A 25,731-nucleotide genomic window follows, 5' to 3' on the forward strand; every position below is an offset into this window, starting at 1 on the left:
TCTTTCCGCCAAAGAGCCCAGTTTTGTGCATTACTGGGGACAAACCTCTGGACTGGACAGACTGCCATATGTACACACAGCAGAGCCACTGCTGTGCAATTATGAAAATGTTAGTAGCTTTTCCAGAACTTCCCAAGAAAACTCCTTAGGATCCAAATGTGAGAAAATAACCCCCAACCTCAAGCATAAAAAACTGATCACTTGATCAATTTCTGGCACCTGCAACAATAAACACACATTGGTTCCAGGGCTGTTCAGTAAAGCACAACTTGAGTTCTCAATGGGACTCGAGGGGCTCTAGGAGGTACTCAATACCTTCTTTGCACCACCTGACCTCAGGAATCCCAGGCCACTGAGACTGGTGGGAAAGTCTGGAGTGATGAAAACTTACCCTCGGTAAGGAAGGATCAGGTTAGGGAGCATGTAAACAAACCATACATACACAAGCCCATAGGACCTGATAGGATGCATTCACAAGAACTGAGAGAGTTGCCTCTCTCATTGTGAAACCACTCGTGATTATTTTTGAAAGGTAACAGCAATTGAGGCTGGTTCGCAAGGACTGGAAGAAAACAAATATTGGTACTGTCTTCAAGAAGGGCAAGAAGTAGGATTTGGGCACTTCAGGCTCGTTTACCCCACCCTGATCCCTGTGAAGGTGAAAAAAAAATGGCTTCCTACAGGAAGCTGCTTCTAAACATATTAAGAAGAAAGCAATTAGGAGTAGTCAGCATGGATTTACAAAGGGGAGATTCTGCTTGATCAACCCAATAGCATTTCACAGTGAGATGACTGGCTCAGAGGATGATGGGAGAGCAGTGGATATTGTTCACCTTTACTTTTCCTAAGCTTTTGACACTGTCTCCCATAACATCCTCAAAGACAAAGCGATGAAATGCAGACTAGGTACACAGACAGTGATGTGGATGGAAACCTGTCTGATCTGCTGGACTCAAATACTGTCAGTATGATGTCCACCTGGAGGCCAGTCACTAGTGGTGTCAAACCCCAGGGTCTGACATCAGGGTTAATATTGTTTAATATCTTCATGAATGACCTGAATGATGAGGAAGAGCAAGTTTGCAGACAATGTAAAACAGGAATGTATAGTGATAGATAAGTGATTGATAGACCATATGGTTGTGCTGCCATTCAGAGAGACCATGACAGGTTGGAGAAAGAGGCTAACAGGAACATGAAGTTCAACAAAGGGAAACTGAGGAATAATAACCCCTTGCAGTACAGGTTGGTGCTAGCTGACTGCAAAGCAGCTCTATAGAAATGGACCTGGGTGGAAAAGAAGCCGAGTATCAGACAGTAACATGCCCTTGTGGCAAAAGAAGGCCAAGAACATCCTGAGTCATGCTAGGCAGAGAATTGGCAGCTGATCAAAGGAGGTTCACCTCTGCTGAGCACTCGTGAGACCACTGGTTAGACCTCTCTATTGATCACTGCAGTGCTTATCAGTTCTGGTCTTCCCAGCACAAGAAAGACAGACACCTTTTCCTTTAACATGATTTCCTTTAACATACTTGCATATTTCACAATGAGTTCTGCAGGATTAAGATAAATCCATTTGGCCCTTGTTTCTCTAGGTTATTTTAACAGGCTGACTTCTTCAGAAACCATAAGTACTTTAGATTCCAGTGTCATACTGTGCATGATCACTGAACTAAGCATATAAAAATGAAGTGAAAAGCAGGAGCATTCAAGAGTTAGCACTATATAACCTTTTTTCAGACCAAATTCCTCAGCAAAATGAACAGCAGTACACACAATTGCCTACAGACAATTACATTAACCTGACTTGGTATCATTCCCATGATCTGGTAACATGGTTATTAGGCTGCAATCAAATACAGGGAAGTGTGCTGAAGAGAATAAAAACAAACCCTGTGATGATTTCTAAGGACTCTGTAACCACTGGTTCTCAGAATAGAAGGTCATTTTGGCAGACAGGTAGCATGGCCTTACTGATGAGCAAATGAGGAGCACCAGTATGACATTTTAAGGAACTGTCAAGTGCACAGGTAAAGAAGTTATCAGATGCCATCATCATCAAATAGCAAAAAGCATCATGAAAGAACTGACACCATGCTGTTTAGTGATAAAACCAGAAGAGTACTCAGCAGTTACATCTGATGATAACAACATCTTGTGTCACAGATTAGTCCTTAAGTCATGTGTCTTGCTCACGCTCCTACAAAGGATGTGTAAGAAATCAAAAGGTTCTATGATCAAGTAAAAAAAATGCTAAGCAACACTGGAAAAAAAACAGACATATGTGGTGAATGTCAATCAAAAAGATTAAGCCCACCACTTAGGATGTTTTAGGCAAGTTTGGTATAGTCAGAGACATGTGAGGCAAACAAACTCCTCTATGTTGTAAGATTTCATAGTCCACCATAGTCTGTTTTCATATAAAGCTCAAACTAAACAGAATGTTGTCAAAGGAAACAAGCAATAGGCAAGCATGGTACTTCAGTATTGCAGTTCATCTGAAGCAAATGCCACGTCACAATTCAATCTTGTGCCTGACTTTGAGACATGTGAGCTGCAAAGACTTACCAAGTTCAAGGAGGAGATGCTAGAAGAAAAGGCAAGAAAGCCAGCCAAGACTTGATGGAACTTAGAAGGGTTTTGGACATGGTTATGATGAAGTTTTGAAGTGGTCAGAGCTCAAGCACAGAGCTAAAAAGCCCTGGAATAGTAAGTGGCTGATGCAAAGCAGCCACATATTAGACTGTTCATTAGACACTAATGTTCATTAGTCACACGAAGGTGTACAAGGTGCTCTGCAGAAGAGAGGAGCTAAGGAGGACAAGAACTGTCTTGAAGATGAGCAGTAGAAGAAAGGATTTCCAGTTAGAGCTCTGCTTAAATGAGACACACAGAAGCAATTCAGACTGCTTAAGAATAGTACTGTAAACTCTGCATCATCCGTGATGAGTATGGCAAATTGCCCTCAGGAAAGCTAGGCCTCCAGGATCATCCTACTATCAAATCTTTCACACAGTTAACAAATCAAAAGCTAAAGCACCTGAAAACTTCAAAACTCTATACCTGTTTGAGCAGGGCAATATCACTGGAACATTTTGCTGAAAGACAGTGAAGAAGCAGTCAAAGAACGGAAATAGAAGCCCACAGGCCACACCTGCTTGCTACCAGAAATTATGTTCTTATGAAACTGTTGTATATAGTGAGGTAATAAGTAAGGAAGCTTAAGTTATTTGGGGCACATCAAGTAGACAAAGGATGTGCGCTTCATCTGACTTTTAAAAGATCAAATGTAGTATAGTAAATGGGTAGATGCTACAGAAGAACTATGCAGGAAAACTAAGAGCCAAAACCAGAGCTTATCTTGTAGTACAAAACAAGGCGCAGTGGTTGAAGAGTTATTTCCTAACTGGTTTCAGCACATCAGCATTGTAAGCCACAAGTCATAGACTGGCAAGGATGTAGATGCCATAAAGCAGCCAAAAAAACATGACTGTTGTGAAATATATTGACATTAAATACAAAAGTGGTTGTCATCACCTTTATTTATCACATTATCATTTCAAATTAGCCTAATTTTATATTGCTAACCAAAGAAGAAAAATCCCACATATCCAGCTCTTAAGAGGTCAGATACTCCCAGTACTCATGTCCCAGATGAAGTGGAAGATCTCATGTTATTTCCTTAGCAATCACTTAAATGCATAAAAATTAAAGCTGAAGTAAGAAGCAAATTTATAAAATATCTTATTTGCAGGAGAAATTTTTTTAAAACTTATTTCAAAAACAGATCTAGGATCTCTTCTCCTTTGCCTTGATTTTATGTGTGCTCATAGAAAAATGGAAGGTAACCTTTTTAAAGATTTATTACCTCCTTCTCAGAGAATTTGAAGAGAGTCTAATGTTTTTCCAGATTCCCAATTACAGTATTTTTAAGATGATTTACTGAAAACTACTTAAATATTTAATAATATCTCAAATCACACCTTTTAATGCCAAGACTAGGTACTGATTCAGCATTAAAACACAGAAAAGATACCGGGTTTGGGAGGTGTTTGTCCACTATAATACATTAAAACCCTATTACATAAAATATGAAGGTCTTAAGCTTCAAAAGAAGCTACACCACAACAAAAAAAAGGCTATGTTTCTCATACCTCAAACAGTTTTCTATTATTTCTTTGAGGAACTTATTAGTAGCCACATTTCAGAAAAATAACTTGTTCTCTCTGTAAATTGCTTATGTTTAAGTTAAATATACATTTATAGACTCGGAACACTTACAAGCTTTATTATTGCATAACAACACACATGAAATACAGGAAACAGCAGTAGGAACCTGCAGGCTCCGTAACAATTTGCAGCATATATATGACTAGTTAAAGTTATTAGATTTTTAGTCCCCAAAGTAAAACATTTTTGATTGCTCAATAATACAGAGCATTATTAGCCCATTAGTTACTTCTTTACTCAGAAGCCTCATAAGATCAAAGCAGCACATGGGCTGAAATCATACTACACTTCAACCTTTTCATTTCTTTCCATTAGTATCTGAAAGTAGCTAACAACCACAATTACAAGCAGTAAATTCACTGTTAATTGTCTTCTCTGAAGAAAGTTACTTGTACAAACCACAGAAACTACTAGAAGGTCTGAATACTCCAGCCAGAAAGTGGACATAACTTTTGGGTGCTAGTCAGTACAGGAGCTCTAAGGGTCAAAATGAAAGCAAATTTATACTTGTTCTTATCTCCCAGTGTTCAACAAAAAAAATCAATTACATACACAGTCATTTCAGAAGTTTTTACTGCTGGCATTCATCTTTTTGAATCTTTAGCAAATTTGGACAAAACTTTTCTACCAGCCACTTCCACACAAAATGAGAGAGCACACTGCCCAAAATCAGTTTCACTTTGAGTCAAATTATTTTAAAATGTTTAAAAATGTGAAGTGTGAGCAAGTTGGCATGCTAGTGTCACTGTAAAGAAATGTCCTCTTTTTACAGACTGGTCTCACCTTGGTATACTCATCTTTGGCCTTGGTAAGCATCCGTAGGATATCCACCTCTTTGTTATTTGCAGAATTCATGATCATTGGGGACAGTCCTGTTGCTGTGCCCTGCTGTGCTTTGAATTGCTCCTGCTGAGTTAGGCTGAAATTTGGAGGTGAGAGGAGAATATACGAGACAAAAGCCAGATAAAATAGAAAAAGTTTAACCACAGTTGCTTTACAATAAGTAATCAAAACTCAAATATTTTCTTTTTTCCCCCATCTACATTAAAGTAAGCGTAAAAACCATCTCTATTAAAGACCAATATTAAAACATAACTTGACCAGGAGTGAGATTAGTTTTCTCCAATCTTGAACACATTAGGGCTATAGATAAAAGTTTCTGTCACCCAGTCACAATTTCTATACATAGAAGGAGCAGGGAATTTATGGTGTTCCTCAGTTCTGCTAGTGGTGGAGGATGGCAAACACACACAAATCAGTTATTAACTACTATCAAATGACCAATTTCCTGCCCCAGGTGTTTTATTATTATTGTAGAACGCTGAGAATTAAAACTAGCAGCCAATTGGCTGAGTGACAGGGTATTTTTTATCTATATGCAACACTGCTATTATAAGCCACTACACGTGGTTTACAATTGCATGAATCCTTTGAAAACTAGTTTTTATTGTAGTAAATTACCAGTTTGAGAGTACCTAATCACCACCAACTGAAACTTGAGCTAGTTAACTAGAATTAGCTGTCAAAAACCTGGGTTTCCTACGGTTTATTACTTCTGTATATTCATTCCCATCAATTATTTCTTGGATCAAAACTGACTCATTTTAGAGCTGTAGGATATACAGCAAAACCAACAAAAACCCCTAAACAAACCTCCACCATTGCCACAGTTTGTGTTTCACAATGTTTTGTCACTGCGAAATGAAAAGCAGCAGGTCTTGCTTTAAAAAGAGATCTAGAGGAAACATGACTACCTTGCCATCCAGTATGTTATAACAAATCCTATCGGTAACATAGGGGTAGAAGAGTTAAAGCACTTTGCTACGGATTGAGATGTGTGAGGATAAGCCTTGTTTGTAGTTGTACTGCAGGACTCTTAAATGGGCTTTTCGGCACTTGGTAACTTTGGCAATCAAAATTGATGTCACTTTCTCAGCATGCTTCTGGCTACAGAAGCTGTTAAGACTGGGACAGGTGACCTGAAAAGGGAGAGATTCACACGTCTGACAGTGCCTTTGCATTGCGCTCTGTTAGTACCTAATGTTGTCTGCTTGACTGTATCTGCCTCCCATGGCTTTTCTAGGGATGACAAAGACCAGACTCTACATCATCTCTCCTCCTGTCCCTTGAAAGAATTGTGACACAGTGATATGTCCAACCCTTTATACCACAGGCCACCAGTATTTCAAATCTTTGCCTGTCCCTATTGGGTCATTTTACGTATCCTGCACATTATACATCTAAAAAATTAGACTGCATATGCTAACAAGAATCTCTAAAGCTTCAACTCCTTCCTCTTCCAAACAAACATGAAAAACTGCAGAATACAGTCATAAGAAAGGGATCATTGCAAACAAGCCCATCATTAGGCCAGCCAGAGGGAAGAGCAGAAGCATGAGCCCTGTCCATACTGGACATGTGAAGAAAGCAGTGACAGTGGAAAAACTATCCATGATACTGCTAGATTAATGTACACCTGAGAATACAGTTCTGTTTTAAATTTTAATCTCTGACTTGATTGTAAAATTAAAGATTGTGTAAATGTATAAAATAATATTATTATGTACATAAAAGCAACTAATTTAAAGCTGAAGTCTTGGTGCAAAAAAAAATTTTTGCACATACTGCTATGAAACAAGGAAACAGGAATTCAGCCATGACATAGAAACAGTAAAAAAAAAAAACCCCCACAGAAATCATATTTACAGTATGCCTTCATGATAGCCCCCACTTAAATGGATATAGTGAAAAAAAAGGTAACAACATTAAAAAGAAAATCTACCCAAACTGAAAAATAGATTAAAACCCTAAAGAGTACAATTCTTCAAAACAGATCTTGGAGTCATGAGGAAGTAAATCAGATTAATTGTTGCACTCAGATGTAGCTGGAAACCTGCATGGCAAATTCTGAAGAAGTACTGCAACAGAGTGCCTTGTTTCTGATTATAGAAAACGCATGCGTGTGACAATTTTACTTGCAATGACATCTATCAAAACAGGTTTAAAGGAGAAAGGTATGACCATCCTAGTAAAATATAATGTGCATGTATGTACAGAAATACATACATTAAAAAAGCACAAAAAGTCTTGTTTACCCATCACTTACTTTTTCATGAGCTCTGCAATTCTTTGGCATTCTTCCTTATCATAAAACCAAATCCCATATATGGACACTGTAAATGCACATCAAACACAAACTATGAGCATCTTCTCAAACAGCAATTCTACCTGGTAGATATTTAAAAGTGACCTGTAAAGGAGTTTTCAAATTTATTTCTGTCTTATATTTTCCCCATCTATAAATATAAAAATGACACCTCAGATCCTCCAGAATAAAAAAAAGATCAAAGGCATATCTCTAAGGATGTAAATTACAAGCAGTAATTTGATCCTTTTCTTCAGAATGCTAAACCAGGGACTTCTTTTCTTTAAAACCTCTTCCTCTGTCAAATTATCATGTCCATTAGGCTCCAGTGACTAGTGTACTGCAGGTAGTGTTGCATGCATATATAAGCAATCAAGATTTGTTTAGTTTTCAACAACTTTCAGGCCTATCTTATGTGTCACCAAAGTTGTTAGGGTAGTACTAATGCACCTCTGCTTCCCTGCAGATTTCCTACAGTTGCCTGTTATTTTCACCACCAAGGAAGTAATTCTTTACAGCCAACCTCAGAATTATAAAATCTGTATCTATGTTGAGACCTCCTCTAATGTAAGTGCCTGCAGCTTTGCACAGCAACAACAGGTTTAAATTTAATAACAGTTCAAGATTTCTCAAACATACACACCACTAATGAAACCGTATCACTAATGGAACTGTAGTTCATGCAGCTTCCACCCTAATAAACAGGGAACTTTCTCCACTCATTACCATATTAGATGGCTCTTGTATGATAGCCTGGGAGTAAATTTACAACACTGTCTCAAAATTATCTGTTCACATTTGTCAGGGTAACTGTCCTCGTTTAAACCTCAGGCATAAATTTATTGTGAGAACAGAAAGGGGGAAAAAAGGGCTAACACAGATCTTCCCCTCTCTATCACTGCAACCTGTGTGTAACATCGTGTTCCCTTTACATGATATGGTAGCAAACAGGTAACTGCTGTGTTTCTTCCTCCTTCCCCTTCCTATCATACATTTCCCTTAATCTTTGTAAGAAATGGCAACTTCTAACATGTCTTCAAGCACAGCAGAGGCTAGATTTTATTTGAAAGGGGCATAAATGGATTGAGTACCTGATTAAAACCAACTACAACATGACCCTGATCATGTAATATTTCCTTATATTAGTAGAATCCAAAAGCAATCACTTCTTCAATCACACAGAACCAAAATGGTGGCGTAGGAAGTGTAAATTGGCTTTGTTAATGCTTGGAAAGAAAATAAATATGTAGCTGTTTGTGAGACACAAGTATAATACTTAACTCCATCCCTCCTCAGATCTTCAGCCATGTGGTGTCTTTTATATATGTAAAAATGGTTCAACTGTTTAATAGCGCACATTGGTGAAAAGTCTACATAAACCCAAAACCCAACAGCCATCTTGTAGACATAGCATAAATAACCTTCAAAAGATTTACAGTCCTTTGGAAAAGTGTGATGATGATTTCTAGTATTCACCTAAAAAACCAAACCCTCAAGTAATACAATAGGCACCAGTGGTTCTACAAATGTGCAACGTAAGACCTGCTATGAACTGCACAAATAATCTTTTTTAACACAGATATTAAAATACTCATTTAAAATAGATGTTAATATTCTAACACATTCCAGTAAGCATCCAATAATAAACTGCAAACCCATAGAAAAGTGTGTGAATGACAAGTTTCCAAAATACCAACCTAGTATGCAAAACTACACATTTTTCTGATGAAACACACCTGAAAACTTCCTGTCCATATTACAACATAGCAAGTGGACTAAAAACCCCAGACATGTACAACTGTTTTAATAAAAATTCTTCTGTGTTATAAAAGAATCTGCAATGCAAAAGAGTATTGATGAAACTCCAGCCACCTGCTCCATCCTCTCAATGTTTTTTTCATGTCTGCCACAGCTGGTGGCATCACCAATACGCAAGACAGGTTGAAGAGCCTCACTTTTTGGCCAGTTGATCAAACATGTCCAACTATTTATGAATATCTAATAAATGAAAGATGCCAGTCACATGGAAATGCTGCAGTGCTTCTGACCATTAAAAACTGAAAGACTGGCATCAACAGCAGAAGCAAGCTAGCTCACTTCCGATCAGCAGCAAACACAAGTAAACTGACCACCAGCATAAAAGAGGAAATCAGATTTTAAAGAACAATTAAAATAAATGCACACCCATTCAGATCACAGAATAAAGACACTAATTATTGCCTCTCCCAGCAGACCAAAACACCCCCTCAACAATATATCACATCTTAAATGAAGATTTAAGCCAGGGTATTGCAGACTCAGAGACCTTTTTAGCCTAAATGTTAGGTGAGCTTCAAACCCACAAACACAAATTTGCTTTCTTAGGTAAGCCAAATGGTGCTTTCAACTCCAGATAGGAAGCACAGCTGAAAGCTTCCAGCTCGCTCATTCAGTAGTGAAATCTTTCAGAAGTGGACAGTCCTCTTTTTCCTTCCACACTTCTCTGTCCAGAACAGATGGACACTTCAGAAATACACTGAGAAATAATGACACAGCTGCTCCATTTGTTGTGGCACAATGTACTCCGAGCTCATTCATGCATGGGAGAACGATGTACCAGTGAGAAGGCAATTACTTGGTGGAAATCTGAGATACCAGGTATCCAAAGTACAGTAATGTATGTTTTGATACTGGGTACTCATCACCTGGAATAACCATGGTGTAAATTCATACTACAGTAGTATTTTCTTCGACAATCTACATTTAAGGAAACAGAATTGTAAACAATAGAAGGAAAAATGTGTGCTTAGAGCCATCTTCTTGATTAATGGTGAACACAAATTTGTAAAAATTATTTTTTTTAATGTGTATGACAACACATAAACCCCCAGGAATATCAAAAGAACTGAAGATGACTACAAACTAACTGTCAAGCTAGGAACTTGGCATGTTCTCCACTAATAAAAAATAAATACACATATGATACATATTTCACTACAAGTTTTCTACTATGATGAAAACACTGCATGTCTTATCAGGATTAAATTTAAACAGGTTACTTTTATCCACCCTCCATCTCTATCACACTGTTTGACAAAAAGGAAATCCTGATCTAAGTATTATCTGTAGAGTGGTAATTTCACTAAAATGTTCACATGTTAAAAATGAATCATTAAACAGCAGAGGCACAACTGAATCACTAAACAGCAAAGGCACAAAGCAAATTCTCCTACTACAGCACAAAAGAGCAAATATTAAGTCTCTTTTAGGCCTAGCTGCACCTATAAAGTTATCCAATAAAAGATTATTGGATAAAAACAGAAAAAGAAAGAACATACCAAAGTCAGGTATCTTCTGCAAACCAAGTGAGTCAGTTACATGAAAAGTAGCTAAAGAAAGGCCCAAAAAGGAGAGGTAGTTTTATACTGACAAGATGGTACACATCTATTGATCCACTTTCAACAGTTCCAAAGTAATTTATGAAAAGCAATGAGATTCAGTAACAAATTGATCACATTAACCAAAAAAATAAAAAGGGTACCGAAGTTATGATGTGGCTAACAAGATTACACAAAGCTAGAAGGACATAATGCAGCTATCAAATCAACATGATACAATTAGTATTGAACAGGAACAAATTAAATAAATTACTTAAATAATCTAATTGAAATTATTAAATATTAGGGGATTTGAGTCTTTAGAATTTTTAGAATTTGAAAAAGGTAGGTTACTTGTGAATCAAAACTGAAAAACAAAATCTGTGAAGCTCATTTAAGACATCTCAGTGATTGAATTTCAATAATTGTATTATTTAATTTTTAATTTTCTTGGCTAAGGATTTCTCCTGTCCTTAAAAGCACTAGAGCACTTGATACTATTTATAAACAGAAGCTGACAGCTGCTATCTACCAGAATGATAGACGACTATTTCTAACCTCTCAAAATCTGAAATATTTCTATATTATTATTATTATTAATTTCTTATCAAATTCCACAATTCATGCCATTAGAAAGGAACTACTTTCTCTAGGATTATTTCTTTTACTCTTTATTTGTCTAGCTTCAACTTCCAGTTATTAGATTTTTGTCTTCTTGATAGACATTTCTATTACCAATGTTTTGGTTTCAGCATACCCACAACACATTATTTTTAAGCTACTGCTCTACAGACTGCATACAGTATTTAAGCTGAGTAAAAATAATACAGGAAATATCACTAGCTACTGACCAGAGACTCGTCTCTACCTAGAGACGGCTTTACACTTGCTGGTATTAAAAAATAAAAAAATGATTCTTTAACTTTCATGTTTTAATCTTTATATCATGCTTCCTAAGGTACTTTACTCCTCATGTATGGCCCAGACTCTTGCTTCCGAATATGTAAATCCACACTTGACTATATTAAAATGCAGTTTCTCTATGCACATCTTACAAGTTGGACAGACTCCTTTATGTTGGTCTTTTTTGATCTTTGCTATCTACCATTCATCTAATTTTTTACTATTTGGCAAACTAGCAATGCTTTCCTTTCTTTTTCTAGCACTTTTTAGAATACTGCAGCCTCCAATTTGCAGGACCTACCAAAAAAATAACCAAAGTGGGTTATATCCACAATAACAATATTTGAACCATGAGTTCTTCAGTTAAACATGAATTCAAGTATGCCACATTAATTCTTGTGCTCTACTCCAGAGCAAATGTGATCCTTTTGTCCAGGATACCATCTTGATGATTATGATACAAGCACATGATGTTCTGCTCAGGCTCAAGCAATGACGTGCCTTTTGCAGCTCCACATCCTGCTCTGCAGCATAGACCAAGAGAGGACTGCAACAAAGGGAAGAAGATACAAAAAAATCCTGCAGCCAAGGCAGCTGCACCCTGTCTTGGAAAGCTGAATTCCATCTCTGACGCTGCCTCAGAGATATTATGCAATGATACACAAGTTGTGAAATGTCATCTTAAGTGGCTGTCACTGACTGTGTACGTTTCATTTCCTAGTGTTTGATTTGAGGTCCTAGACCTGGGTGTAAGATTTGAGTGCATAACCTGCAGAAATACCAGCTACTTATAATCACAATCGAAGTCTGTAAGAAGTATTTTTGAACATATGGGTGATAAATATATCAGGAAAAAAGAGGCTTGAGTAATTTTAAATCAGACACCCTGCATTTATTTGAGCTCTGTAATTGTAACTACTCTGCCCTAGGATCCTACTTTGTAAAATGGGAAGAACAACAAGAAGAAAAAAAAGCAATTAATAGTTCTGTCCATAGTGAAAAATTTCAGTGACACATATCAAAAGAAGAAGCTTGCATAATGATGAGAAAACAGAATACTGAGTAGCCAGCCACTCCTTTCATGAATGCCATTCAGACTGATACCTGAAGCAAAGTCCTTATTCCGAAAGAGGTTGATCACATAATTTAAAATTCCATAAGCAAAAGAGAGAGATCGCACAAGCAATCTTAATTTTGGTATTTGCTAGTTTAGGAGCCTTGGAGATCTTTTAGTTTTTTACTGATTTAAAGTTCTTTCAAGTACAGCATTTTGTTTAGCTGTTTAAGTGTTTAAAAACGAAACACATTAAATCAATTTATTTTTACCCAATTATATACCATATTGATAGTGATGTGGGTTATCAACAGGACTGGAATGTTTAGGCCTCTTTCTCTACATTTGTGTAAACCAGCACAATACCAAATACATAAAACCCAAAAGTATTTGCCTCTAAACAATGGAAATTCAGCTTAAGTACATCTTGTTTTTCTAGAAGTTCTTAGTGGGGAACCAAAATTTTTACGATATTCCAGGCACAAAAATACCAAGACACTGAAGCAAGGTAAGAGCTTTTCAAACAACGAAAACCTTTCTTTTGATATTATCTTAACTTAAATTCTGAAAAAAAAAAAAAAGCTGAACCCCCCCCACCTGTAAATTCATGACACTTGTTCTTCCATTTAAAGGTTGTAAAGTTCCAGATCTACTTAACTTGGGGAGCTATTAATATAGACAGGGAAAAGGCTGACTTGGTGTTTCCATTATTTCAAACTATTAAAACGTTACATATGAACAAGCAGAAAAAAAGCTGTTCACTAACGGGAAAAGAACTCTGCTCAGACACTTCTTAATGGAAACTGATGGCCACACATGGAAAGCAAAAAAGCTGCTTTTCAGATCTGTCAAATTCAAGTGAGCAGGGAACTGTTCAAGCAACTTTCTTGGAAGAAAAACATACAGCAAAACAACACCACAAAAAAAAAATAATATTCCTGCAAAATGCAAAAGCCCCTCAAAATCCCTTTCCCCAAAAGCAGATGGTTTGACAGTGGGCAATGACTGGTAACACTACTGAAGTCGAGACTTAAGTTCTTCACCAGCATCTGCTTAATTGTGCCTGGAACTACACCTTAAAATCAACAAAAGAAACAATTTTTTTGTTAATAGGATGGACCTTAAAATACCCCTGCAATCCCCACCCAGTCATGAAAAGTGGGTGACCAATATGTGGACTTCTAGATAGAACCAGCAAATATTTCTGTCTTCACAAGGCAAAAAAAGGAACAACTCAGAAATTATGGATTGGTTATTAAATCGTGTCTGTGGCTTTACTGTGATAACCTGACTTAAGGCAGATTTTTAATCAAAATTTATCAGAAATTCTTCGTGAAAAAACATTAACTCTGTAACAGACATAAACAAGATTGGCTCACTAGAATGCCCCTTAAACAGCCTCAAAGCTAAAGTTATGTTAGTATTGTACCAAACTTTAAAGCCCATTGATTCATTTCTTCCCATGAAGGTCAGCAGATACGAGTCCATCAGCAGGTTCTTTACTTTTTGGAAAAGAGCTCAAAGGCAAACTGAAGTTGCAGGATTTCCCTTAACATTGCATTCTGTTGACGTTACTAGAAATTTTTAGTCACGACACAAGAACAGCATCTATGTGATGATCCATCTGGCTTAGTGTATTTTTTTTTTCTTCCTCCACCACTGGTTTTCCTGTCACATCCCCTGCCATTGCCTCATCAGTTCCAAAGAATTTTAAAATCATGACGATGCGTGACACTGAAATTAAGGCAGGAAGTTTGTAGATGCCAGACTATCAATTTCTTAAATACAAATTTGCTCTTAATAAATTCTTCCATGTTCTTATTTATAAGTAGTTCTTAAATAACAAGTGGTTCTCATTACTATTTCACAATAGACTTCTGAAATGTCCACATCAGAATGGAGCTCCTTTTGTAATGGAAATGATTAAACAGTCTTACTCAAGGAGTGTAAAAGCGAAGTGAAGAGGTATTAAGACAAAACAAATAGTGGGTGAAAGTACTGTTCTGGTTTTGATATAGAAAAATCATCAACACTGCCTTCAGAAAGGTAAGTGAAGACGTCTACAGCTAAAAACTAAATCTAAATATCCTGAACCAACAAAAGCATCCTTCCTGTGAAAAAAATTCCATCAGAGAATGACTCAGTGGAAAAGAAACTTAACTCCTCAACATCTGAAACTATTACCTGTACTACCTTTCCATTTCTCTATAGTCTCTGTTAAATTTCTACAGCAAACCATAAAACATGTCCTTAATTCCCTGAAATTAAGCCAGGCCCTCATCTACATCTGAACATAGATGCCATTATACAAACCCAACTATATACCAGTAACTTCTACTAGCAGAACAGCTTGCACTAACATAACACTTCCACAAGTGGAAGACATTAAGCTAGAAACCACTTTCTTTTCTTGAATCTGTGCCCATCACATCGTACCTAGTAGCTAAATGCAGTAAGAACTCTCCTCAACAATGAAAAGGGGACAAAACTACCTTTCCAACCAGGAGGCAAAAACCCAACAACCCTGTTTTTATTTTAAAGAGGAAGGAGAGCTGCCTTCACCTTCTCCATTTCCATCCTTTTTATTTACATCCTGCCTTCCACTAGGCTAAGAAAAATAGAAGCTTCTGCTATATTTTTTGTGGAGTTTCTGGGCTTCTAGTCCTGTGGGGATAAAAGTCTGCTCTACTGTACGTGGCATAAATGGTCTGTGGAAGACTCATCAGGATTCAAACATCATGGTTTTCATTTATAATTTAGTCAAGTCTAAGAATATGTTCCCAATGCTTTTCAAAGTGTGTCTCTGAGGTACCTGCCAAAGGTCAAAGTACATCATGAATTCCAGAGTTATAGTCAAGTTCAAGGTCAAGTTCTTTTCCACACTGCTGACATCGTATTTACAGAAAAATAAAAAAGAAGGAAGAACATTTTAACTTCAAAGAGGTTTCCAATAGCATGTTATTTTATGGTTGTTCTTTTTCCTGAAACCTGAATCTTTACTATTATCAGGCTGCTGAGCTGTCACCCCAAGTGGTTTAACTCCCACAAAATTACCAACAACTTCAAAAAGGGCTTCATGAGGAAAATAAGCAACCTTAACTGAAGATGATATTTCTAAATCCGACTGTTGTGATCTCATCTCTTACTTCTTCATTACATACTTTCAGATCCAAAGTAATGGAAATATATTTGCAGATCTGGACTAAATTCTTAACCTGCAACAGAAAAAGCCTAAGTTGCTTGTATATATATACTTGCTCTTGTAAGACGTAAGACCTATGAAATGTCATAGGATTAAAAGAATAAAAAAAAAAAACACCACTTTGTATTTTTTCCATTTGTTTGCTCTTTACACGCTATCATTTTGGAAGCAGACAATTTCTCCTACAGTTTTTCCTACATCATCTCTATTTCTGAAATGGTTAGAAAAAGAGTAAAAAAAACCCAGAGAAATAGCCAAAGGTTAGCTACTCTTCCTGAAATTTCAAATATTTAGTTCATATTTATAGCATATCTCATGTACTTGCTTTTATTGATTTGCCACAGTCTGTTACCATGTTATATTCAATATATTAAAAAGTTCTCTACTACTCTGTAGCCACTCCTCTTATGGTCAGCTGTTACAATGCCTTCACTAACACCTGCTTATCTGCAGAGTTGCCCCTGTCAGTTTTTAAGGACAATTTTTAGCCATACAATACAATTTCATGGGCACAGGAACGACCTTCACTGTTTTCATACAACAACAGGCAAATACTAATACGTTTCCTTCAGTTGTAGGTAGGTTCACTCTGTGCTCACAAGTTAAATTTCAGTAGAGGGCTGCACCTTGGACCCTTATCATTCACATATGGCCACTGCATTTTTACATGCTTAAAACGTACAGGATCATTACATTTAAAGTATTAATAAAAATGTTTAAAATCTATTTTGTGACCTACTTCTTTCTTGCGAAAGTCACAATTTTGTAATTTCTTTCATGACGATACAAATTACACCTCTTTGAACAAATTACCATTTTTTTCTTTTTATTGCTGTAATTATATTTTAGCATACTTCTATATATTTAAAAAAATAATTTAAATTATTAAAGTTAGGATTATGAACATTAGCAGTTTACTGACTTTTCTACCTTCTTGCACACAAGACATTCTGTGTGGGTATATGTACCAAGAGAGAAACAAAATGTATTCCTAAGATCAAGTTTCTCACCAAGAAAATGAAAAATAAGCAGTAAGCAATTCCTTGTTTTAAACTTGTAATCTAACAGATGAAAGCATATTTATCAAATTAGTTTTACATCAACAGCTAGATATTTCACAATAGCAGTATTGGGAAGTACCCTGCAATTTTTAAATCCCTGTATATAGAATAAAGACACATTTCAATTAAAATATAAATTTGGAATTTTGCATTGGGTGATTTTCATCACAGCAATTGTATTATTTTCACAAAGAAACTAAAAGTGCATATTTCATTTTGCTTCAGAATTCAGCTGTATTTTACTAGCTTGTGAATAATCCTTTACAAATAAAACATATTAGTAATAATCTTCTGCTTCCTCAGTCTCCCCCCTCCCGCTTTTAACTCTCAGTGCAAATCTGAGGCTCTACTTTGCTTTCTGTTTGAGAGAGGTACAAAATATTCATGAGAGAAACCAGTACAAAAACAGAAGAGACATGACAATAACAATAACAACAACAAGCAAAGCACTGCAGGAAGGCATCTACCCCACATAAAAATCCAATGCTATTTCTCTCCTTTTCTAATTATGGAATATATGAACCTCTTCATTGACAGATGCTACTGTATGACAGATTTAACACTGTATGTTGATAAGCAAATAATACTGAAATTGTACAGAAAGACAGTTCATTTGACAGAAACAAAAGAATTGGTGGAGCTCGTCAAACTGAAAGTCCATATCCTGTCTAAGACAATGACCAGCACCAGACGATTCACAGGAAGAACCTTCCTAGTCCCTTTATAGTTGACTTCTGACCTGAAGCATGTGTCTTACATCACTTACATTTTTTTTTCCCCTGGCTACAGGCTCTCTGGTTGTTTTTATTAATATAAATAATATCTCTGTTATGCAAAAGGATTACTCAAATAGGCTCCAGAAGACCTAGAAGTATGTCTATCCAAAATAATGAAGCTAGCAGGTAAAACCCATGGTGTTTGGTTTGTTTAAGATTGCTTTTAAGGAATACATTGTGATATGAAGACATTCTATTTTATTAAATGGTATTAAAGCAAGCTCTGCATTGCAAAACTGACAAGTGGGCTGCAGCTGCAACCATGAAAGCACAGCAGATAGCAAACATTAAGCCAAATACTGTTACTAGTGTGTATGCGAGTTAAGAGAAAAAAGCAACCCTGCATTTGCAGCCTTAGTGGAATTCCACTGGAACACTTGCACCGTGTTTCTGTATAGCACACATTCCTTGTCCTTTAAAGGGTATGCTATCTTATACTTGAGAAGGGTTTCTTTCTTTTTTCCTCCTGTAATTGAAAAGTATTGTTTACTGCCGATTTAAGGCTTGTTTTGACGAAGAGAGAGCTGATGAGGCACTCAAGAGCTTGTATTAAATCAATACTAGTCAGAAGTGAGCAGCTTGTATATGCACTGTGGGATACACTTGCTCACATATTTATCTTCCATGTTTTGAGAGAAGGTTACAAACATTTTTCATATATATATACACACACACTTATAAAAGAGTGCGAGTGAGCAAGCTCGCATTCCATGAGAAGTTTTCTGGCTATGTCAGGAGTGAAATCCACCCCCTGCTAGACAAACCTATTTTTTTCAAACACAAGAGGATATTATCAGAGCAGTCCGTGCTGATATACAGAAACCAGAGATCGTCATGGCTCGGTGAGGTGATGAGCTGACGGGTGGATGGCGTCCATTATCTTCACTTCTCAATCCAAATTTTCCTGAAAAACCACAGGGGGAGGAGAAGGCTCCAACTGAGCATAAGGCACAGAGGACAAGCAAAGGATTAGGAGTGAAGAGCAAGGAAAGGAAGGATAATGCAAGAGATATTGCAGAGTCTTCAAAGAGCTGGAAAGCAGTTTCTAGATTAGAAGACCAAGCTGTCAGTAGTTTCAAGCAACATTCAGGTTTTAACTTCTGCACAAGGCTATTACATAAATTAACTCTGAAGTAAGAAACAATTGACCAAAAGGAATTTATATCTAGAAAATATATGCAGATTCAGCTGTTTCAACGCTCCTTGGAATTTTAAAATGTTTCAAGCCTTTGTTCGGCAAGCGTATCACCCGCTGCCCAGCCACCAGCCAGGGGAACCTGAAACGAAGTATAAGGGGAAGCTGGTGCATGAGACTCAGCTTAACTGCTTCTACATCAAACCTGGAGGTAAGACATTACCCTGTTGTGTGCACACTAACTGTACTGGTACCTACCTGCTGGGATACGTGTTCTGTTTCTATTCAAATCAAATAGTCTGTAGAACATATGGAACTACACCAGTAACTTCTAGCAATAGTTGGGGATACTGCACTGGGAAGTCCTGTATGTGTGATCACACTATCACACAATTTAGATAATTCTGGTTATTCTAAAATCTGTGTTCAGTAGAAGAGTGGCTTCTCTTGGAAATATATTGTCTTTTAAGCATCTAATGAACATTGTTTTCCCACTTCCACTTTGACACAAGAGGTAAAAGCATGTAAGCATAAGGATGAAGATAGAAAAAGGGTTTTTTTTGCAGACAAAGAGGTGAAGCAGTTTAAAACATACAAAATCTCGAAATATTAAATGAGTATGTGTGCGTACGAAGGGACTAATCTTAAAAGGTTACATAATAGGTGTCTAAAAAGCAGTTAGCTCTGTAATATTTTCATCTGCAGAAGAAATATGTAGACATTCATGCACATATTTATCTAATCTGGAAACACCTACCATTTTACACAGGGAGGTGTATATGAAGTAGAGGGTATACAGGTAGTCACACAAAAATAACCTCTTTTAAAAAAAATAAAATTATCTGTTCCAACTTGAACTCTTGAGCTTTACTGCATCATATGCCTATCTTATCTTGAAAAGATGTCCGGAATTCCCAGAGCTGGCAGTACACTCTCAGCAGTAAACTTCCAGACAGGCCAATATGTTGCTTATATGCTGACATCCATAAATGGGAAACAAAGACCGTGTCTAGCAGATATACGCACTATTATACTCCGTCCACTCTATACAGAAACTCATCCACAGCTGCAGGTTGCTTGATACATGCTTTTAATTGTATTCCATATACCAATTTGTTTGCCCAGGCAAGGATACAGTTCCACTATACACAAAATAATTATCAGCCATCAAAATACTACATAGCATTGTTATCTTAGCTCCTTAGCCTGTTTCTTCTCACATGACATAAAGTTTCTCTGACTTTCACATTGGATTCCATCATTCCACATAACTGAAAACCTATGCTACAAATTCTAATGCTCTTCTCCTTACTTTTTTTTTTTTTTACCACCTTCATCACACAAAAGAAACACATCATTAGAGCAAAAAGATGGCTGCAGTCATCACATATCACTGCAAGACCTGCTGCTATTATGAAGCCACTTTACAAATGCAAAGCATTCTAAATTGCTTGCTTTGCTCAAAGACTTCCACAACTGGTATCAAATCCTCAGGAGGAAAAAACAAAAATACCTTTTCAGGAAAGGTTTAATAGAAAGATCTGTGCTGAATTGAGCAAGGTGACAAGGGATATGGTTACAGTCATCAAAACTTTGTAACTTAATGCCTTCACAACTGGTATGTACAATTTCCACCGCGAAAAAAATTAACAGATTGTATTTAGTTTAAAGAAAAACATGAATAATAAAGTGGCCCTGGAAAAAGTAACTTCAGAAATACTTGCTAGTACAATTTTGCTTTAAAAAACAGACAAAAGGGAGATATTGCAGTTCCTTCTCTGTTTTCTGTTTGGTTTATGGTTTTGGTTTTTTTATTTGAATCCTAAAAATCTCTATTAAAGAACTACATTTATTCTCCACCATAAGCACAAAAAAAAATCCCAAGAACCTAAATTAGATTAACCAGTATCTGCTAAACCTAGCATCACATTAATAATTTAGTTTCACTGGGGCCTCAGCAGGTTATTCAGTCCAGCCTTCTGCTCAGAATAGGGTTAGATTCAGTAAAATCTAATTTAAAGAGTTGAGAAAAGAAGAAATTATGACCAACTAAAAGTTACCATAGAAAAGTACATTCTATTGCACTTTTTCATTCAATTTATTTTTACAGGAATTTATGCATACTTCTTTACCATAATTTACACTGTTCCACTCACTGCACTAAAAATGCAATCCTACTTCTACAGATGTAAGCAGAGTTGAGATTTCCAAAGCAGGCATGTCAGGTTGTACTCCCTAGAACAGGCAAGCCAACTAAGCACCCAGACAGCAAGATCATGACTCCTGATCTTAAAAAGCATTGGCACCCAGCTGCAAAATAGTGTTTAGGTATACCATCAAGTTACAATACTATTTTTATATTTCGATAGGTAAGCATTAAACATATTTAGGCATCCTTGAAAATTACGAGAGAAAGCACAGATACTTCTATATAAATGCATATATTTTATGTTTTTATGTGTAAAAATGTAAATCAATATCTATACCATTTCTAAGGAACAGTTTATTACTTTTCTTGTAATTCTGAAGCATTTTTTACCATCTTCTAAGCACAAGAAAACGATTTGCAGATTGAAATATAGATCACAAAGGGAAGAACTATCTGGGAAATGTAGCAGGAAATTATTAATGCTTTTGCATATGCTTTTATAAACTGGTCTAAGAACAGATAATTTCTGAGTGTAGGTAGAAGTAAGTCACTAAACTGAGTGTTAGACGGCATCTCAAATGTAAAAAAAACCTCATCATCACTATGCATCTGATAAACAAGTATCTTCCTACTCCTATTTATCTGCTTCTTTCAAGATAACTGGCACATGACTAACTACAAAATTTTTTAAGTTGGACACACACGGTAGAACAGGTTTAAAACAAATAATGCATGCAGCATGACACAGCTTCTTCTGTTTGAAGTCAACCTTAATTTTTCTGGGTTTAGATTCAACTCTTACTACAACATTAATGCATTTTCAGTATGCATATTTTCCTTTCTAAAGTAAAAAAAAAAAAAAAAAAAAAGAAAGAAAGAAGGAAAGCCGTATGTGTTTAACAGCATTCCAGTGCTCTAAGCAGAACTGAAGTTTCCCTTTAAGGTCAGTAACACCCAGGGAAGACAATTGTGACCTCTGCTGCTGTTTTTGTCTTGCTGGATGCATAATGAATTTCCATAACGCTGATCAAAGAAGAGAAGGTGGAATGGGAAGGAGGAAGAGGGATTTGTTTATTTCTCTGAGACAAAAATGTCTCCAAAGACAGAAGCTCAGGTGAACTACAAGCATTTGTATTCTGAACAAATGGCAGTAGTCAGTCCAGGCAGGCTTTAAAAAAAAAGGCTTCAGCCAAATCTATTTAACAAACCACAGGCAGAGAAGAATATACCCCTAATGAGGGCAAGGCCCTTCTGTCAAAATTACTTTCATTTTCTATAGTTTGAGTTTTCACTTTTCAAGCACTGTTGTTTTGAATCGACAAACATTTTTCAAAGAGTTTTAAACTACAGAAATGTTGTCTTCAACATGCAGGTTCTAGCAGGTCAGAACAGTAATTTTGCCATGAAACTTAACCTAAAAAAATTGTTTTTAAGTCATTCAGCTGTAACAAAAGCCATGTAATATTACTGAACTAGCAGATCACTGAATTTAGAGAAAAATTACAGAAACTGAATAAAGTTTTAAAAAAATTAAATTAATTTGTTTCAAAATTCAAATTACCAATGAGCATTTGGGGAATAATCAGCTGACTATACACTTCAATGTACTGTGCCTATCCTGTGGGGTTTGGGTTTTGTTTGTTTTTTTTATTGGACCAGATACTGTATGTTGGCAGGTAGGTGGCTGGTAAATAAGGCTCTCCATTTGAAACTGACATTTTTATCTAAACCAAAAACCAAACAGAAACTCTATTACATCATAAGAACAAAGCCTGGAATATCTATTTTGCATGTCTTAATGGAAACAACTGAGCAAGTAGTTGTTTGTTGGTCAATATGCAGAATGTTGAATATAAATATATACAAAAGCAAATGTAACCACCAAATGCTGGTTTCATTCTCAAATAAAAACACATTTTAGAAGAAAGAAGATATTTTAAATACTGAATTATAGAATATATAACGTAGTATAGACTAATTAATACATTTCAGGGTAAAAAAGACACTATAGTATCCAAAAGAAGATTGCTTTTCATGACATACTGTTTTTTACACCTCACTCAAATTCTATTACTGTTGCCTCCTGCTTTCCCTTCTAAATCAAACATCTAATAGTCTTCAAACTAAGACGGTCTTTACAAAAGAAATGCTGCCTGCAGGGTCAGTGGGTCTTCAGAAATAGGACACTCATTATCCATTTAGTATTTTTTACCAGGATGTATTTATGTCGAAGGGTGAGCTGAAACGAACCACAATCAGATTCCAAAAAGACTAATTATTCTATTAGAGAGGGCTCTAGGATGCTGTAGCATAGAATTTCAGAATGAATAATAATAGTTCGGAAAAAATATACACCATTATCTTTTCATAAACTTTTCACAACCACTTTCCCCCAAATATATACTGGATAAAAATTTCATACAGAAATAATTATGATCTACAGGGAACCTCTCTCTAAACAAAAAAACACAAAACTTAGGGTACTTTTTGGACAGCTGGCAATCTCCCCTCTCCTCATCTTATCTACTGGACATCTTTGCAGTGTGAGAATCTGGGAAAGTAATACTGCATTTTCAGAGTTGTAATAGACATAAAGTGGCAGGTTAAAGTGGAAAAGTGAAACTAGTATGAGGTTCTGTAAGTATGATATGTCTACACAGTTTTACCAAAACCAGGCATGTCTGGTCTGCTTTCGTATCACTTCCTGAACCTCTGCAAAAACTCAAACACAGTAGAATATACCACATCTGACTAGGAAGCTTTGCTCAGTTTCAAGCCTAGGAGATGACATGATCAAAGGCCCAGCTACAATTATGGCACAAAAATGAAAAGTAACTTCTATGCCCAGATAGGTATAGAATCTAGTTAGATATAGAATATTTGTTCATCTGTCACACAGTTTCTTTCTCCACAAAAACACCCAATTAAACTGTATCAGATCCTCAGCATAATTAGCCTACCGACTATTATAAGACAGGATCCTGGTATTCTTTTTCTGGCAGCTGAAATGCTCAAAATGAAGCTAGCTCTAAGATATGCAACTTAATATTCACCAAACTCTGTGTCCTGTAAACACGAAAAGCATCATTCAGTGATGAGGTGATAAATTGGTCAAGAAATAATTAATTGACCCAGCATACACCTGATACAATATACAATTGGGAACAGTTGTCAGTAAATTATTATATAGCTTATCAGTGCTAAAAGGAGAAAAATATTTTAACCAGTAACCTAGTTATGCATTTCTTCTGAACTATTTCATATTAACCAGCACCAAGTCTTAAGCAACAGGCTCTAAACATTTGTTTGCACAATTACTATCACCAAAAATTAAGGAAAAAAGTAGTAATTATGTAGTTATGATTACTCAAGTATGCAAACCAGGAAATTTTTAAAAATCCTTAAAATCTTTGGATGATCTAAACAAAAAGAGAAATACTGTCTCACTAGCTCCTATAGAGAAATCATCTAAAATTGCAGTCAACCACAGCTTAGAAGTCACACTGAAAATACCTATCAGATCCACAAACCTTCTATTTCTTGGTGGACAATGACTTAACCTGGCATTGAAACCTGTAATTTGAGCTCCCCTCCTGACTTTGAAATGAGTAACCCTTGCTCTTGCTGAACAGATTTCCCAAACTAAACTTTTCCATGAAATATTGGATAGGCGCAAACATTAACTGGCATGGGCTCCAAATCCTGCCTGAAAAATCCAGGGATTAGCCTGCATGTGTCTGCAACATAGTGTTTAGACAGTATTTTAACTTTAGATGACCAAGATCACATGGGACAGTGGAAGAAATATGAAAACAAATAAAGTAAAAGATAAAAATATTCCTTTTCATAAAACTTTATTTATTGTGTATGATTTCGAAAGTTTTCCTATTGTAATCATATATTGGATGCAAAGCCATCTTTACCAAATTATACCTATATCATGACAAGATGTTGGCAGACTTGTCCAGTACACAAGTGCCACCTTTTGCTGCCAAGAGCATTTATTTTAGACTGTGTGATACAACCTGCCACAGATATTCAGCTGCACTGAAATGAAATTGGTTTCAGCAGACATTCAGATTATTGCAAGAAGCAAAACACTGGTCAGGACTTCTTCATTCTTCCAAATGTTTGCTTTTGTGTTTTTCTGAAATTCACATTGCCACAAAACCCAAATGTAAGTTCTGTTATATGTGAAAGCATCTATACTAATTAGAAAGAGGAAACTGTGCTACTTGTTATATCTAGTAAGAGTTTATGTATGAAAAATAGAATAAGAAGTAACCAAGTCAAACAAAATGTTAGAAAAAGATAACTTGTTTCCAGATTCCCTTAAGTATTGCTGCCAAACTGTCCACTGTTTTGCCAAGTAAACAGCTACTACTGAGTACTCCTTGTTAGTATCTGGAAGCAGGAGATAAAAATAACATTAAAATCCCAAACTAGTGGATTTCTTTTAGTAAAGCAAACATGAATCTTCTCACAGACAACAAAATTCTTAAATTAAATAACAGATACAAATTTACCCATGTTTAGATCAACAGTGGTAAAACTGGTAAAATTCAGACCCACAGATCCAGGCTGAAGATGAATTCATAAAAGTGGGAGTACACTTGGCTGGGGATCTTGTTATTTCTTTTTTTATGGTTGCCCTTAAGGAAACAATACAGTAAAGAATGTCATGAGGTCAAGAAGCTATCAGATCTTGTGGCTGACAGAT

At 36.2% G+C, this 25,731-nt stretch overlaps 1 protein-coding gene across 1 annotated transcript in view; it reads right to left on the bottom strand.

Moving 5' to 3' along the window:
* The window catches only part of DCP1B (decapping mRNA 1B), a 48,136-nt gene that overhangs the window by 12,125 nt on the left and 10,280 nt on the right, over positions 1-25,731 (bottom strand). Inside the window, exons 4-5 of the mRNA XM_009995224.1 lie at positions 7,337-7,403; positions 5,014-5,149 (exon numbers count right to left, since the gene is read on the bottom strand). Coding sequence (XP_009993526.1) covers positions 5,014-5,149; positions 7,337-7,403 — 203 coding nt within the window. The remainder of the gene's footprint in view (positions 1-5,013; positions 5,150-7,336; positions 7,404-25,731) is intronic.

Source organism: Chaetura pelagica, unplaced genomic scaffold, assembly GCF_000747805.2.
Source record: "Chaetura pelagica isolate M959 unplaced genomic scaffold, ChaPel_1.0 scaffold343, whole genome shotgun sequence".
Classification (NCBI taxonomy): Eukaryota; Metazoa; Chordata; class Aves; order Apodiformes; family Apodidae; genus Chaetura; species Chaetura pelagica.